Source organism: Pinus tabuliformis, chromosome 4_2, assembly GCF_031772625.1.
Source record: "Pinus tabuliformis cultivar Carrire ecotype Pingquan chromosome 4_2, CPIR1, whole genome shotgun sequence".
Taxonomy (NCBI): Eukaryota; Viridiplantae; Streptophyta; class Pinopsida; order Pinales; family Pinaceae; genus Pinus; species Pinus tabuliformis.
In genome coordinates this window covers 65240463-65254923 of record NC_142304.1, presented here as the reverse complement: position 1 = coordinate 65254923, position 14461 = coordinate 65240463, and the positions used below count along the sequence as shown (strand labels likewise).

Genomic DNA, 14461 nt, shown 5'->3' with positions numbered 1-14461 from the left:
GTACCATTTGATAGCCTCTTAAGGGCCCTAAATGATTTGGCAAAAGGGCAAAAGGAGATGTTGGATGAACTCAAGCTGTAGAATAGGGACAAGAGCCTACATCGAGAGTTCCTATTTGGGCAGGCTTCAGTATTGAAATTTGATGACTAAAATGTTTCCTGCAATCCCAACCCGGTTTTAATTTCACCTTATCACTCCCATTCAGTTAAAAGCCCTTTCCCATAAACATATATTCAACATATAGAATTCTGGAAATGCAATTTTCAGATTAAAACACATGGGACTGTCAACACATGCTGAAAATAAATAGGTACATAAACAGACCAGCAACACACATAAAAATACACAGATTTTTGGTCAACTTAGACCCGGGCAAAACCCTTTCAATCTTCTCCGAGGAAAACCTGTTAGAGAGCTCTTCAAATTTATTTATCTTTCAAGTTTAGGAAAAATACATTTGCAGACAAAACAAAACAGCAAAATACAACATATCTTTAGCCCAAAACTCCTTGAAAACTGTGCCCATGTTGCCTTGATTTCCGTGCCCACTTGAAACTGAAAATATGTATTGTATAGTACAGATTCCGTATGAACTGTATGGATTTCCGTACCACTGTATAAACTGTACATTTTTTTTTTCATTTTTTTTTATTCTCAAAAACTTATCTCGAATGGCATGCAGCTCACAACATTCAATGCTATTCGTACTGTACCTTCTGCTGTCTTCTATGCCTTGATTTCCATGCCCATCTTTGCCCAGAAGTCACTCCTTCAACTTGCTACACAAATTTCTCCTTCAAAACTTTTCTCTAGCTCTCAGCCTTCTCTCTCCAATCTGCTCATGAAGAATGAATGTAGTCTCCCTTTTCTTTTCCCCCTTTTGTTTCCCTAAATGACATTTGGGCAACCTTAAGATCTAATGGCTCAGATTCATTTAGATCAAGGGATGAGATTAAATGTGCATTTAATTCTCACTTTTTATTTTTTAACTCACCCATTAAATAAAGTACCCACATTGTACTTTATGTCTAAAGTCACTTTTCACTTTATAATTTAACATTAACTTTACCACTTATAAAGTCACTTTCACTTTATAAAGTCACTTAGAAAAATAATTATTTTGGACACTTGTCCCTAGGTAGAGGCTAACCCATGGGAAACCACTTGTCCAAGGTACATTAAAGATCAACATTCAGGGGTCTGCCACCAGTTTGACAACCAGTCACCAGCTACTCATCCACAAGCTTTCAATGGCCCAACCAGGACTACACTGCCCATGTTTTTGCCTTCAAGAACTAGTGAGCAGGGTCGGCAAGATGATCAGATGTCCATGGGGGAATATTTCCGGGAGTGGCAGTCCATGGGGGAGGATTTCAAAGCAGCGTTATCCTTTAGAGATTTCTGCGAGCTCAAGCATAATGAGAGAGATAGGGGCACTGGTGGGTCTAGCACGCAGAGTTCAGAATTGCAGCGTACCATTGGGAGGATGCATTTGTTGATTTCTGGTAGCATTAGATGTGCTCTAAGTCTCAAAGTTTGCAAGGAGGCTTAGGCACATCTATTCCAAAGAACCCATAAATTGTTTTGGGAAATTACGCCCAGAAACAGTTGTAATAAAATAATTAATTATTTTTAATGGGACCCTAAGTCTTAACTTAGGAAAATAAAATAATTAAAGGGTATTAATATAAATAGTGGGTGTAACTTCTAGAAGTAGATGAGGATCAAGCTTAAATGATCTTAGCCATTGATTAACTTCTAATCTAGGCCGTTGAAAGTCAATGAGGAGATTATTTAAGGAGGCTTGAGGGTCACTTGGAAAAACACAGAGAGAGAGTTCGGAGAATCGATTTTCTAAAGCAGAACAACTGCTGGGAGATTTTCGATAGTGAGCTTTTGCAGTGAGGGGTAGGGATAGTTGGGTTGGAGTATCTTCTTCAAGACCTAGGATCAACAACAAAGAGGCAAAGAGACACCAAGAGGAGGCATCACAGACCCAAGAGAGGTTGACGCTGGGCCAGAAGGGCCCATGTAGAGTTGACGCAGAGCCAGAAGGGCTCATGCAGAAGCAACGCAGTCTTCTAGTGCATAAATCCGAAATCAAGTGTTTTAGGTGTGGTGGGATGGGTCACTACACTACACAGTGTCCTCTCAAGAAGAAGGATATATATGAGAAACATGATCCAAAGGCTGCGCCCATGAAGATCGAAGAGGAGGAGTTCGCCATGACAACCGAGATACCTCCAGGAGGGAGGTGGGTTGATTTGGAGTTGTAGCTCGAAATAGCTACAGATGGGCAGGATCCTTGAGGAGCCCACCTCTTGGATCAATTCCATGCTACGGGAGCCTAGATCAGAGGTGTTAGGGTCCTATAATTTATAGGATCAATTGATGATTGGATGTTCCCTTTAAGTATTTCAAATTGTAAATAATATTGGATATTGCAAATGATTTCTAAAGAAAGATATATAAATGAAAATAAAAAATGAAAAGTGGGTATATATATTAAAAAATGGAAAAAGAAAAAGAAAAAGAAACGATAAAAGAACTCCATAGAAAAGAAAAAATGTGAAAGTGATGCCAGTTGAAGTGCCACTGATAGTACAATAATTTTTGGAGAATAAATTCATGAAATTGTGTGCAACTTGTTCGAAATGCCAAAATACTTCCTCTTGCTTGAAACATACTGTTTAATCGTGTTCAAGCAAATTTCAATTTATGTTAATTAGATTAGAATGAATAAATTAGCGAAACTGGGTAATCTTGGTTAAGATTAGATTAGGTAGATTAGGTGAATAAATTAATCCAAATGGTAATCTGGATTAATGTAATGGTTAGATTAGTTTTGAATAGGTGTTTAGTCCTTTAAATTGCAGAATAAATGAGGGTTTGCACTCCTAAATGCACCCTAATTGCTTTTAATTAAGTTAGTTTAGGGGAAAATTAAACTCGTTATGAAACATGTTAACACTTGGTGTTATTTGTCCAAAGTTTGGACCTTATTGTAAAAATATGTGCGCGATGGGACAATTTGTCACTAGCATTTAAACCACGCTCATCTCTCCCGTTCCTGATCATATCCCCATCTCATCGAACGACTTCCAGGCCTTTTCGGCTCCCCCTGCCATGTTTCCCTTTAGCAGCTGGGGGGGGTCCGAAAAGCGGTTTCCTCCCCGACGGTCCCACCCCTACGTGTCACCACCGTGACATTTCGCACCCCACCTCTCAATACCATATACCACTTCTAACCCCCTCCGAAAGCGGTTTTTCGCTGCTCTCACCATAATATGCACTCCCAGTTACGTCACCCTCGACTTCCGCTTCACCTCCACTCTCCTATTGCCACGTATCTCCTTCCCGCCAACGGTCCCATGCCTCCTTCTGCCTACCGTTGTTCGCCACGTCAATTAGCCGTTGCGCCCTTCCATTCGCCACTTCCTCCTGTTGCGATTTTCGTTGCAAAGTAAATGCTCCTCCCAAATATCTGTTTAGCCAAATGTTCCCGCTCCTGTGCGAACCTATACATCTTTTCTCCCGTCCTCGATGAAACTCTTTACTCACTCTCCTACTCTCACAATGCTATCAGTCCTCTGTTTTAGCTTGCTTATCAACTGTAGCTAACAAAGTAATTCCCTGCAAGTTCTCTTTCCCGTGCAATTAACAATCATCCTTTGCAATTCTAGCCGGATTATCGCAATGGCCCCCAAAACTAAGACTGATGCCACTGTGGTAAATCTGATGCTCTCTCCCTCTGTGGATTTAAACCATATTCCCTTAGCCGATAGAGAATGTAAAATCGCCAAAACACAATGTGAATTCGACGTCTTCGAATTATACTACTAGTTTTGTGACACCTATCTTGACCAGTCCGATGAGATTAACCTTTAGCAATTTAGATTACCCATGTTTGTTTTTCCCAAATCCCATCATTTCCCAGAATTCTTCCTGAAGTGCCATGCCTCTTATCTCTCAAGTAAGAGAGCTATCATCTCCCCTAATGGTGAAATCCTTTTCACCATTACCCCTGAGAATATAAACCAGATGTTGCAGGTCCCACATAGTGAATCCCTGACTCCCTTTTCAATTGATGCCCTTAAAGAAATTTACCAAAAACTCACTTTTCCCCAGTGAGCCAGGATTTTTGAAGTTTTCCTGTCAGAAGATTCTCAATTTCCCAAGAAAACCCCCCCTTATTCCTCTTCTATTTTTCCCCAAAGAACCAGACAAATCATCTCTGTCTTGTCTTGCTTGGGTACTTCTCAGATGAATGGGTAGATGAGCCTATTTTAAGCTTTCTATCCACCCTTTCCACAGAAGAAGGACTATCAGTCATCTTTGACTATGGTCGTTTTCTTGCAGATGTAATGCACGAACAATTCCTTCAGTTTTTAACTAAAGGAATGTTCAGATATTCTTCCATTCTTATGCATATGTTTATTTTCTTCCAGACAGACAAGTTTCCTTTTGCAGTCCAAAAACTCAATCAACAAGGAGAGCCTTAGTCCATAATCTTTTGGACTTCAATTATCAGAAAACAATCACAGGAGTACAGGTTCAAAGATTTTATAGATCAGTTTGTATATCCAACAACTTGTTTGCTGAGTGGCCAGCAAATTCCCAGGATCAGTGAGGACATTCAAAAGGTGTTGCATCTCAGTGAGTAGGTGAAGACAGGAGATTGGTATTTATACCAGTCATTTATAGAAATCAGGGTTTATGGCTCCGAGCTGCCACCCTATAAACTACCAAAGTACCTTCCTATGAGGATATTTGCCTTGGAGTACATCAGGCAAATAATCCAATCAGACAACATTCAGAATCAAAACACAGATAGGACCATTTATCTGTAATAGTAGAGCAGCAGGAGAGGAAGCAGACCTCCTACTGAAACAAATGAATTTTCCCCTTAGCTTCACATGGTCTTATGACCCCTTTGGGTAATTTCTAAGCTGAGGGTGGAACAAAAGACAACCCCCTATGTACATACCCAGAGACCAGAGATTGAGAAATACATGAATCAACAAGATTGGGTAGAGAACACATTGCAGGAGGCCGAAGAGCAGGTGCTGTCTAGAACTGCCTCAAAGACTCCTACCCCTAGAGAGAAGATTGAGAAAAGACCAAGAGAGGAGGACTCCCCTTCAGTCACAGAAGTCTCAGCCAAGGAATTCAAGATCCATTCAAAGAAGACAAAGACAAGCTCCAAGGTAGATTTTCCACCATTGGAGGAAACATAGGGTACTATTGTGCTCTCTGGCCTTCAGACTTTAAAGTTTGGTAGCAACACCACTGATTCTCCATCATCCTCAACCACCAAAGAGAATCCAGCTACAACACCTCGTACACCAGAGTCATTTACAGAATAGAGGCAACTGGATATATTTCAAAGATATAGAGAAATTAAACAGAGGAATGAAGCCCTCAATGATAATATTTATGCTCAATTCAGGAAGCAGTCTTCCTCGATTCAACACAGACTCATTTCGGCCTATGACACAGAGAAAGGGAGAATGCATATTGCATTCTTACAGGCACAGGTTCCTCAAACTAAATCAACAACTGATTTCAAGCAAACTATATTTGAGTTTGAGGCAAAGGGTGTCCATCCTTTGGATTAGATGGACATGCACAAGCAAATAGGAGAGATGGTTTATTCAACCTTCACACAAACTGCCCTTATTGCTTCTAAACTGTAGCTGTCTTTGTTTCACCATTTCATTTTATAGTTGGCACAATTTGTGGGTCGTTCTGGTTGGAGAGATATTGATTTTTGAAGGTTGATGCCCCAAAGATAGGTCTAGCACCAACACCTTTGCGCCAAAAATCTATGGCCTCAACACTTCATTTCTGCCCCAGAAGAAGGTAAAAAAAGATGTAATACAAATTGTCATAAGCCCACGTGTCGAAGACTCCCTTGAAAAGAGCTTAAGGAAAGACAAAAATGATTTTTTAAGTGGCGTAAGCCTCCTGCTCTAAGTCGGCCCCTAATTGGACATGAATTTTCAAAAGATAAGTATTATTATGTTCAGGCCAGCTTCGAACCACTATAAATATACCCAACTTGTGGGTAATTGAGGCAAGGGAATGCAGATTATCTGAGGTAGAAACGAAGGAAGAACAGTCTGAGGTCTGAGGCTAAAGGATACATCTGAAGAAGGCTGAGATACCTAAATCTTGGAGTATTTGTTATGGTTTGAAGACGACTTAAGGATCTGGTTTGATATTGCCTGAGGCTTAACTCAGCCTTGCTTGAGGACAAATTTCGGCCCTGTCTTAGGGCATCTTTCTGAAGTTGAATTTGTGCATCTTTCGGAGGTCTATTCAGCCCTGCAATAGTATTCTGAGACAGTCTGTTCCAAGGCTCCCTTATGATCCAGTCCAAAGCCTTCGCCTGAAGCAGAACCATGTCTTACTAGAAGTTGATCCGAAGTTCACCTGAGACAATTCGAAGTTTGTGCCAGAGCTAATATGTTTGATCTGAGCTGTATACAAGTTTGCAATTGGTAAGAATTTTGAAGTTTGTTCTATCCTTGTTTGAAGTATTATTGCTGGGCAAAATTCGAAGACTAGGTTGCAGAGAAAGAGGACTTGTTTTGACCCTTGACTGAATCTATTTGGGGCCTAAACTTGGCCTGTCTAAGGCCTAATTCAGGCTTGCTCTGAGGTTACATATGTGGCACTATTTATGGGCAAGTTTCTGTGATTTATACTAAGCAAAATTCGGATGGTCTGATGCACACATCAGCTAGAATAAATTCAAAATATTGAGACCCCTTAGTGCTTGTCTTTGACATGTTGATTTGGGGTAGCATCAGATGTGCTCTAGCCATGAAAATTGGTGGAGAGGCTAAAGCACATGAGATCTCCAAGACCTAGACATGGTTTGGGGAAATTCTACCCGGTGAAGGAGGAATTAAAATAATTAATATTTTTAATGGGTTACTAAGTCTAAACTTAGGAAAATAAAAATATTAATGGGTATTAATATAAAACTAGGTTAGAAGGTTCTAAAGGACAGGGATCAAGCCAAATCTAATCTTAGCTGTTGATTAGAGATGTAATCTCGGTTGTTGAAGACTCGACAGTAAAAATATAAGAGGAGGCTTGAGGGTCAGTTGGAGATACACCAGAGTGATCAATCATTCGATTTTCTAGAGCGGGGTTTGCTAAGAGAAATCGAATCAGTGATCAGAGTTGCAGCGAGGGGCAGTGAGTATGGGGTAGAGAGGCAGAGATAGTGCCGGAAGACTAGCGTAGAAGCAGAGAGGTAGATGCAGAGCCAGAAGGAGCCACACAGAGCTACCGGGATTGCGTAGAGGCCAGAAGGGCCTGCGTCATCCACGCAGAGGCTACATGAGTGACGCAGAGGGCCACAGAGGTTGCGCAGAGCCTCAGTGGGCTGACGCAGAGGCCATAAGGGTTGATGCAGTGCTTCAGATTGTGCCGGAGAGGGTTTTGTGGGGCAGACTTTCAGAATATCTGCTTCCGAAAAGAGGTATTACTGCCAGATTTGTTTATCTGTTGGGTGAGCCAAGTTGGCACCCAGTGTACTCAGAAAAGCTGCTTAATAATAAAAACCCTTAGAACTGCTGCACCGGTTTTCCCAAGTTGGGTTTTTCCGGGGACGATTGCCCACAAATAATGGTGTCACTTGTGTGTTTGTCTCTTTATTTCAGCTGTTGACCTGTAGATGGTTGAAACTGTATTATGTTTATTTCAGTATTTATATGTTTAAATAACTTGTTAGTAATTAAACAAGTAGGCGAAATAAACCAGAGAATACAGATAAAATTTCTAACGGGTAATACTTAGAAATTTCAACATGACATTGTTTGGAGCAGTCTTTGTTGCTCCTGTAGCAGACTTGTAGCAAATTTGAAGCAGCTCCTGTTGAAGGAGTGGTGAGGCGGAATTAAAGGTCAGTGTAAAGGCACTTGTAGTTGTGTTAAAGGTCAGAATACTTATTGGAGTAGTTCTGAAGTTTGTTGTATTTGGGTCATTGCCCCTGGTATAGGAACCCAAGAAAACTTTATTTTATCTTTTATTCTATAGGGTTGCAAGGTGGTGCTAGGCAAGGGAGTTGTAGCTTCCTTCAGGAGCTTGTCACCTTCTTCCAGTGGGAGCTGGTAAATCTTGGGTTTGTAGCCCTTTCAATTGTAGATTGTAAACTGGAAGCTGTAGCTTCCCTTGTAATATAAAAATGTTGTTCATATATATTTTGTTTTCATTTGATGTGATGTTATTGGTTAATTGTTTTGATCAGTGTTGATAATATCGGTATCGGGAAAATATCGGCGAGGGTCCAGAAAATATCTTATCGGCAATATCGGCGAAAATATCGGCAAATATCGGCAAGCATAAAAAATGCATAATATATTCATTTTTTTCAGATTTTTAAACATATAAAGCAATAACAACATGAAATAAACACATTGGCACATAAATATGAAGAAAACACTGATATATATGATGTCAAATAGAAATGATATATCAAAGGCGATACCAAATCGTGCTAATCCCTGATAATTGTCCATTCAAGGACTCAAATGTGGAGAACCAATACAAAATAACATCACATATAATAATAAAAGTATCTCCTCATCATGAGTTACATGTAGCATAACAAATAAAACTAGCAGCTATCTATCTACTGCCCTCTCCCCCTTTTACGGGAAAACATGATGGGCTGTTTGCCAGGCCTGCCCCTAGTAGTAGAAGGCGCTGACACTGCCTCTGCACCTAATGTCAAATAATGAGTGCTAGGCATGGAGCTATGCTCTCCTATATCTATAGCAGATGGTGTTGATGCTGATGCTCCCGCAGTGTCCTCCTCCTCCTGCTCCTCCTGCTCCTCCTCTAAGTGCCGCTGCTCCTCTGACTCCGAGTCCTCCTCTTGCTGCCCCTGCTCCAATGGATCATCTGCCACTGGCTCTAACCATGAAGGTGACTCCTCCAATATGGGCTCCTGAGACTCCACCCTCCACGGAGACAATACATCAATATTGTCTAAGGAAATGGCATCTGGATCCACTGGTGATTCTATTTGCCTCACTCGAAGTCGGATGTTGTAATGCACATACACCAAATTGTTGAGGCGTGCGAACTCCAACCTGTAAGAGTGTCAAAAAAAGTAATGAGTCTTGACTCTTGACTCTTGACACTTGAAGGTCATAAATTAAAAATTAAAAATTACAATAAGTGTAATTGCTCAACTGAAGGCTTGAGTTCAAAGTTATACCTGTTGCGCTTTTTGGCGTGTATTTTCTCAAATACACTCCAATTGCGCTCACAGCCTGAAGAGCTACATGTTTGACTCAAGATTCGTATAGCCAATTTTTGCAAATTTGGTGCCCTTGCACCATAGCTTCGCCACCAAATATCTACAACAAAATAATGAAATAAAAAATTCAAAAACTTAAAAGTTAAAAGTTAAAAGTTAAAACATAATTAAATTCAAATTTCTAATTTCTAATGAGTGATGACTTGTCACTTACGTGGCATGAAGAGGGCCCTTTCCCTAATGGCATCATCAAAGCCAAATAGGCCAACACAATCCTGATAACACTGTACCTCACGCTTGATTTTGCTACGAAGCTCAGAATCAGGGACCATCCTCTGAATACAGGAATGGAGCCCTTCCATCACCTCACCATCAAAATCAAAGTTGCATTTGTATGAAAATGCAGGGTTGAGGAAGAGTGCTGCTGCATGAATGGGTCGATGAAGCATCCCTGTCCACCGACTATCGATCACATCCCATAACATCATCTGCCTATCAAGGCCAGCAGAACCCTTGTCTGCATAATAGGAACGAATGGCCTCCTTGGCCCTATCCATGCCCTCATACAAATAAGGCATTGCAGGCTTCTCTCCATCCACCAATCTAAGAACCTTTACTATAGGTTCGCTAACTGCACATGCTTCTTGTACTCCACGCCAAAATGTCTCAGAGTACACCATTTTTGCAATGGCTCTCCCATCAGGTCTCCTGCTGTATCTACAATTACGCCAATCATCAGACACAAACATTTGCTTCAACTTGAACTGACATCGAAGCAAAGACTGAAGAGTAATAAAGGTTGTGGCAAAACGTGTGATGGCAGGACGCCGCAACTCCTTGTTTCTAGTGAACCTCCTCATAAGGCTAAGAACAAAAGCATGGTTATAAATAAACTTGGGGATGCTCCTAGCCATATCAACTGCCTCCTTGATGAAGGAGAGTTTCCCCATATCCTCAAGCAACAAATCAAGACAATGCGCTGCACATGGAGTCCAGAACAATGTGGGATGCCTCTCCATAAGCATTCTGCCGGCAGACACATAATTAGCTGCATTGTCTGTTATGACTTGCACCACATTCTGCACACCAATCTCCCGAATGAACCCATCTAACAACTCACATATCGTTGCTGCATCTTTGATATGTTCTGATGCATCCAACGATTTAATAAACATGGTACCTTTAGGACAATGTACCAAGAAATTTAGAAGGGTCCTACCCTTCCTATCTGTCCAACCATCAGACATCACTGTGCATCCAGTGACTTCCCATGTCTTTTTCAACTCCGCCAATCTAGAGTTGATGTCCTGTTTTTCTGCTTGAAGAATTGGCCCCCGCAACTCCTCATATGTGGCACTTTTGTACCCTGGGCCCACAACAACAATAACATCACACATTGGCTGCCAAAATGGATTGGTTTTTGTGATGCTGAGAGGTAAGTCGCTCCAAAAAATACACCTCCCCATGACTCTATCTGCTTCTTGCTTCTCCTTTTTTTTAACAAGCGATTTTATGCCAGGTTGTGCTCCAGCTCCTGTTCGTGGAACAAAAAATGATGACCTCGCATTCACACTAGCAGTAGCGCTAGCATGTGATGGTGTGCCAGTTGTGGAGCCCCTCCCACTAGGGCCAGTAGGGCCACTACCCTCAACATCAAAATCAGGAGAAGATATCCCGAAAGATCTACCTGCACGTTCAGCTTTGTTTCTTTCCGCCTCTTCCTTCTTTCTGTCCTTTTCTTCAATTGCCTCAAGAGCTTTTTGTATAAGCTTCGGACTAGAAACTGTACAAATGCCAACATCATGTCCAGTGAGTCTAGCAAGATGGTATTTCAGTCGTGTAACCCCACCTGTCATCTTGGTCCCACACAATTTGCATGCAAGATATGCACGATTTGTCCCACCATCAGGGATCCCATACTCCCAAAATGGGTCCAAGGTTTTTGGCATATTTGTATTTTGTAGTGGGCTAACTCAAAAGGAAACCTACAGCACCAAAAAAAATTTGGAATTAGTAACTTAACTTTACAAAATACAAACTCAAATATATGGACTGATATTTAATAATTTTAATTTTATATGCTTCCCTGTGTTGTTAATTTTATATGGACTGATATTTAATTTTATATGCGGTTTGGAACCATCATTAGAGCAGCATTAATTTAACTTTTAAGGTGTAACTTTGATCATTAGGAGTCATGACAATATTCAGTCTGGTAATTAGGACAGAAATTCAGATAAAATGACAGGAGGCAACACTGAAATGCTGTAACTTTTAAGGTCTGGTAATTAGGACAGAAATTCAGATAAAATGAATTTCTTCAAGCACATTCAGCCTCTTATAGATCTGTTTCTCTAAGTCATTGGAGAGCAGTAGAATCTGGTCATAATCTCAGCCTTCAGGGATTGCTGTTCTGTGTTAAACAACTTATGAACTTTTTTTTAAAAGAATTTTGTAACTGCTAGCTTTGGATATAACTTGTAATGGTTAAAGCCTAAAGGTGTTGGAGGCTTCAGTTACGTTATTTTCTAGACTCTCAGGCATATATTCATTCAATAAACGTAACGTGTATATTCACTGTTCAATATATATTCTCCAGCAGTTCCCAAGATTTGCTTCCTGTCACATGATTGACATGAAACATATATATTATAACATAATATGTTATAATTTTGGAGGGTTTCAAGGGAAATCTTCTATCCAGTTTCGATTCCTGTGGGTTCCTTTGTCTAGCATCAGCCCTCACCAGATGCATCAAATTGTGGAAACAATAGAAAGTGACTTTTCAGGAACATTTTAAATGCTTCCCATATTTTGTATAAACCAAAGGTAATGTGGTTTTGTTGTTCAAACTTCAGACGTAACGTATATTGTATATTGATTCTTGAACGCATATATTGAAGGTATTCAGCATATATACAAGGCATATATTGAAGGCATAGCCATATATTGTAATTTGTAAGGCATATATTGAAGCCTGAAGGTACCTGTATCAGACAGCGCCCCAATGGAAAACGACAGCACCCCTCAAACCCTCGGGCCTCCTTCGAAGTTCGCAGCAACCTTCCAGCGCGTGAAAAACCAAAATGACTTAACAGAAAGCGGAAAAATTCATTTATAGAGCACGCGCGTAATTTTTTTAACCGGCTCCCGCGATATTTACAATCGTCGCGCGATATTTTCGAATTTATCGCCGATATTTCGGATTTCTCGCGCGATTTTCAGACTTGGAAAATATCGCGATATTTTAGTGCCGATATCTCGTTTCCCGGAAAATAGCGCGATATTTACGAATTTCGCCGAGATATCGGCGATATTATCAACACTGGTTTTGATACTTAAATTGTTGAAATTTATGAAACACTGTTACACTGATTCAGCCCCCCCCTCTCATTGTTTTAAAGTTTAAACATATCAAAGCTGCTGGGAAAATCAGTCCATGTTCCACAAAGATTTGTTTAATGGTGATGATTTTTTTTTTGTCCCTAAAATTGATGTTTTTAGATTCAATTTATTGTAGAGTTGGGGGTTTTTTTGAGGTCATGGTGTGATATTTGTATAGAAATCGTCAGTTTTTGTAAACATCCCTATTTGCCAGTTATTCTTTTCCAAAGATTATGATTTTTTGAATATGGAGAGGTTAAACATTGTGACATCAGTGATGTTTGCAGCACTGCATTGTATAGTTGGCAGCAAGTCAAATATTCAATGTAGATGAATATTCCTGTACTGTTCGAAAGATTAAGTCATATAGTATACTTTTTATAAGTTGTCAAATCTTATATGCTGATTCAATGACCAATCTCATTAGTATTGGCTCTAGCTTAGTCTGTTCAATTGCTGTTTAAATTGCAATCCCAGACAGAATGGGTTCCTTCTCGAAAAGAACAATCTTCTGTTACTCTTCAGAGTCCATATTCAATTGCTTTATCGTCTTCTGTTGAATGTGAGTTCTGTATGCTCTGTCACCTCTTTCAGGGCATCTATATATGGTGGACAACATAGGCCTGCTAGTCCAAACAAAGATTTGAATCTTTATTACACTATTGTTGTATAGTGAATTATGGAAAATATAATCTTTTTTTATATATTTTCAGTAATGGTAATCTACATAGTAGTTATGTCATTTTGAAAGACAAATAAAAGATTTAGGGTTGGGGAAGATGTTAGGTAGTCAACTTGTCAGTTGATGTTGGCCTGAAAGTCAACTAAGTTTGTCAGTGATAGCTACTATTAAGTTTACCTAATGTATGTCAGGGCATGGTTGACTAGACACTAATTAGGTTTTCGGCAAGTCAATTCAGATTGTTAATTAAAGCAGTCGAGTCAGTTATGCAGTGTTAGATATACAATTATCTTGTAACTTCTTGTAATTGCTAGTTGAGATCTATAAATATGAGCATAGACAGTGGTCTCCCATGTGTATGTACTTCCCCCTTTAATAACACAACATTATTTAATTTCCTTTCACTTTTTTATTTGTTAGGTGATCTAGAAGATGAATCTATGTTCTTTTGAGATGTTGAGTAATTCACTATACATTGACTGGGATTTGGTTGCAGACTCAGGGAGAGAATGGAGGAGTTACAAATGAAGAGGAAGTTGCTGTGATAACCCATTGGGAAGCAATATCATGGCTTGCTATCCTTACTGCTTGGATTTCTTTTCTCTCAGGATATCTTGTAAATGCCATAGAGGTAATCAAAATCTGAACTGGAATTATCAGGCCTATGTTGTTCCCAAGGTCTTGTCATGTATAGTGTTTGATAAATGGCTTGTCTTTTTTTCTTTTCTTTATAATTCCAACATGTTGTGAAGTTACTAGACAGGAGTTTTCTTGAAATTGTTAGTGTAATCTGTACATGTGGCTGCGACTTGTTTGTATGTTTCACTATGTACTTGTAATTATAGATACAGCCATATTTTAATGCTTTTATTGTATGAATAGGTATGACCTGGTGAAACTTGGTATGTAGTCTGAATAACCCTCTTGGGATGTGTGTCCTTGTTTTGTGGGTCCATAACTCCCTTTTGAAGGGATACGTTAGAGTATTTTTGATCTTAAAAAGAAAGTGTTGTAGGCCTAAAGGCATTTCGTTTGATGTTCTTTCTTGTAATTGGCATCTTTCTCTTAGGCACACTTTGCATATTTTTGTTTTCTGCACTTGTGCTTTGATTTTG

General features: G+C 39.8%; 1 protein-coding gene across 6 annotated transcripts in view; it reads left to right on the top strand.

Annotated features, from left to right (window-relative positions):
- Positions 1-14461, top strand: part of LOC149168262 (vacuolar cation/proton exchanger 3-like) — a 373424-nt gene that overhangs the window by 144251 nt on the left and 214712 nt on the right. For all 6 annotated transcript variants that reach the window (XR_016259740.1, XM_089428183.1, XM_089428181.1 and 3 more), the window contains exon 8: positions 13843-13977. Coding sequence is in view for 5 of the 6 variants with exons in the window: in XM_089428183.1 (XP_089284309.1) it covers positions 13843-13977 (135 nt within the window). In the remaining variant the exon portion in view is untranslated. The remainder of the gene's footprint in view (positions 1-13842; positions 13978-14461) is intronic.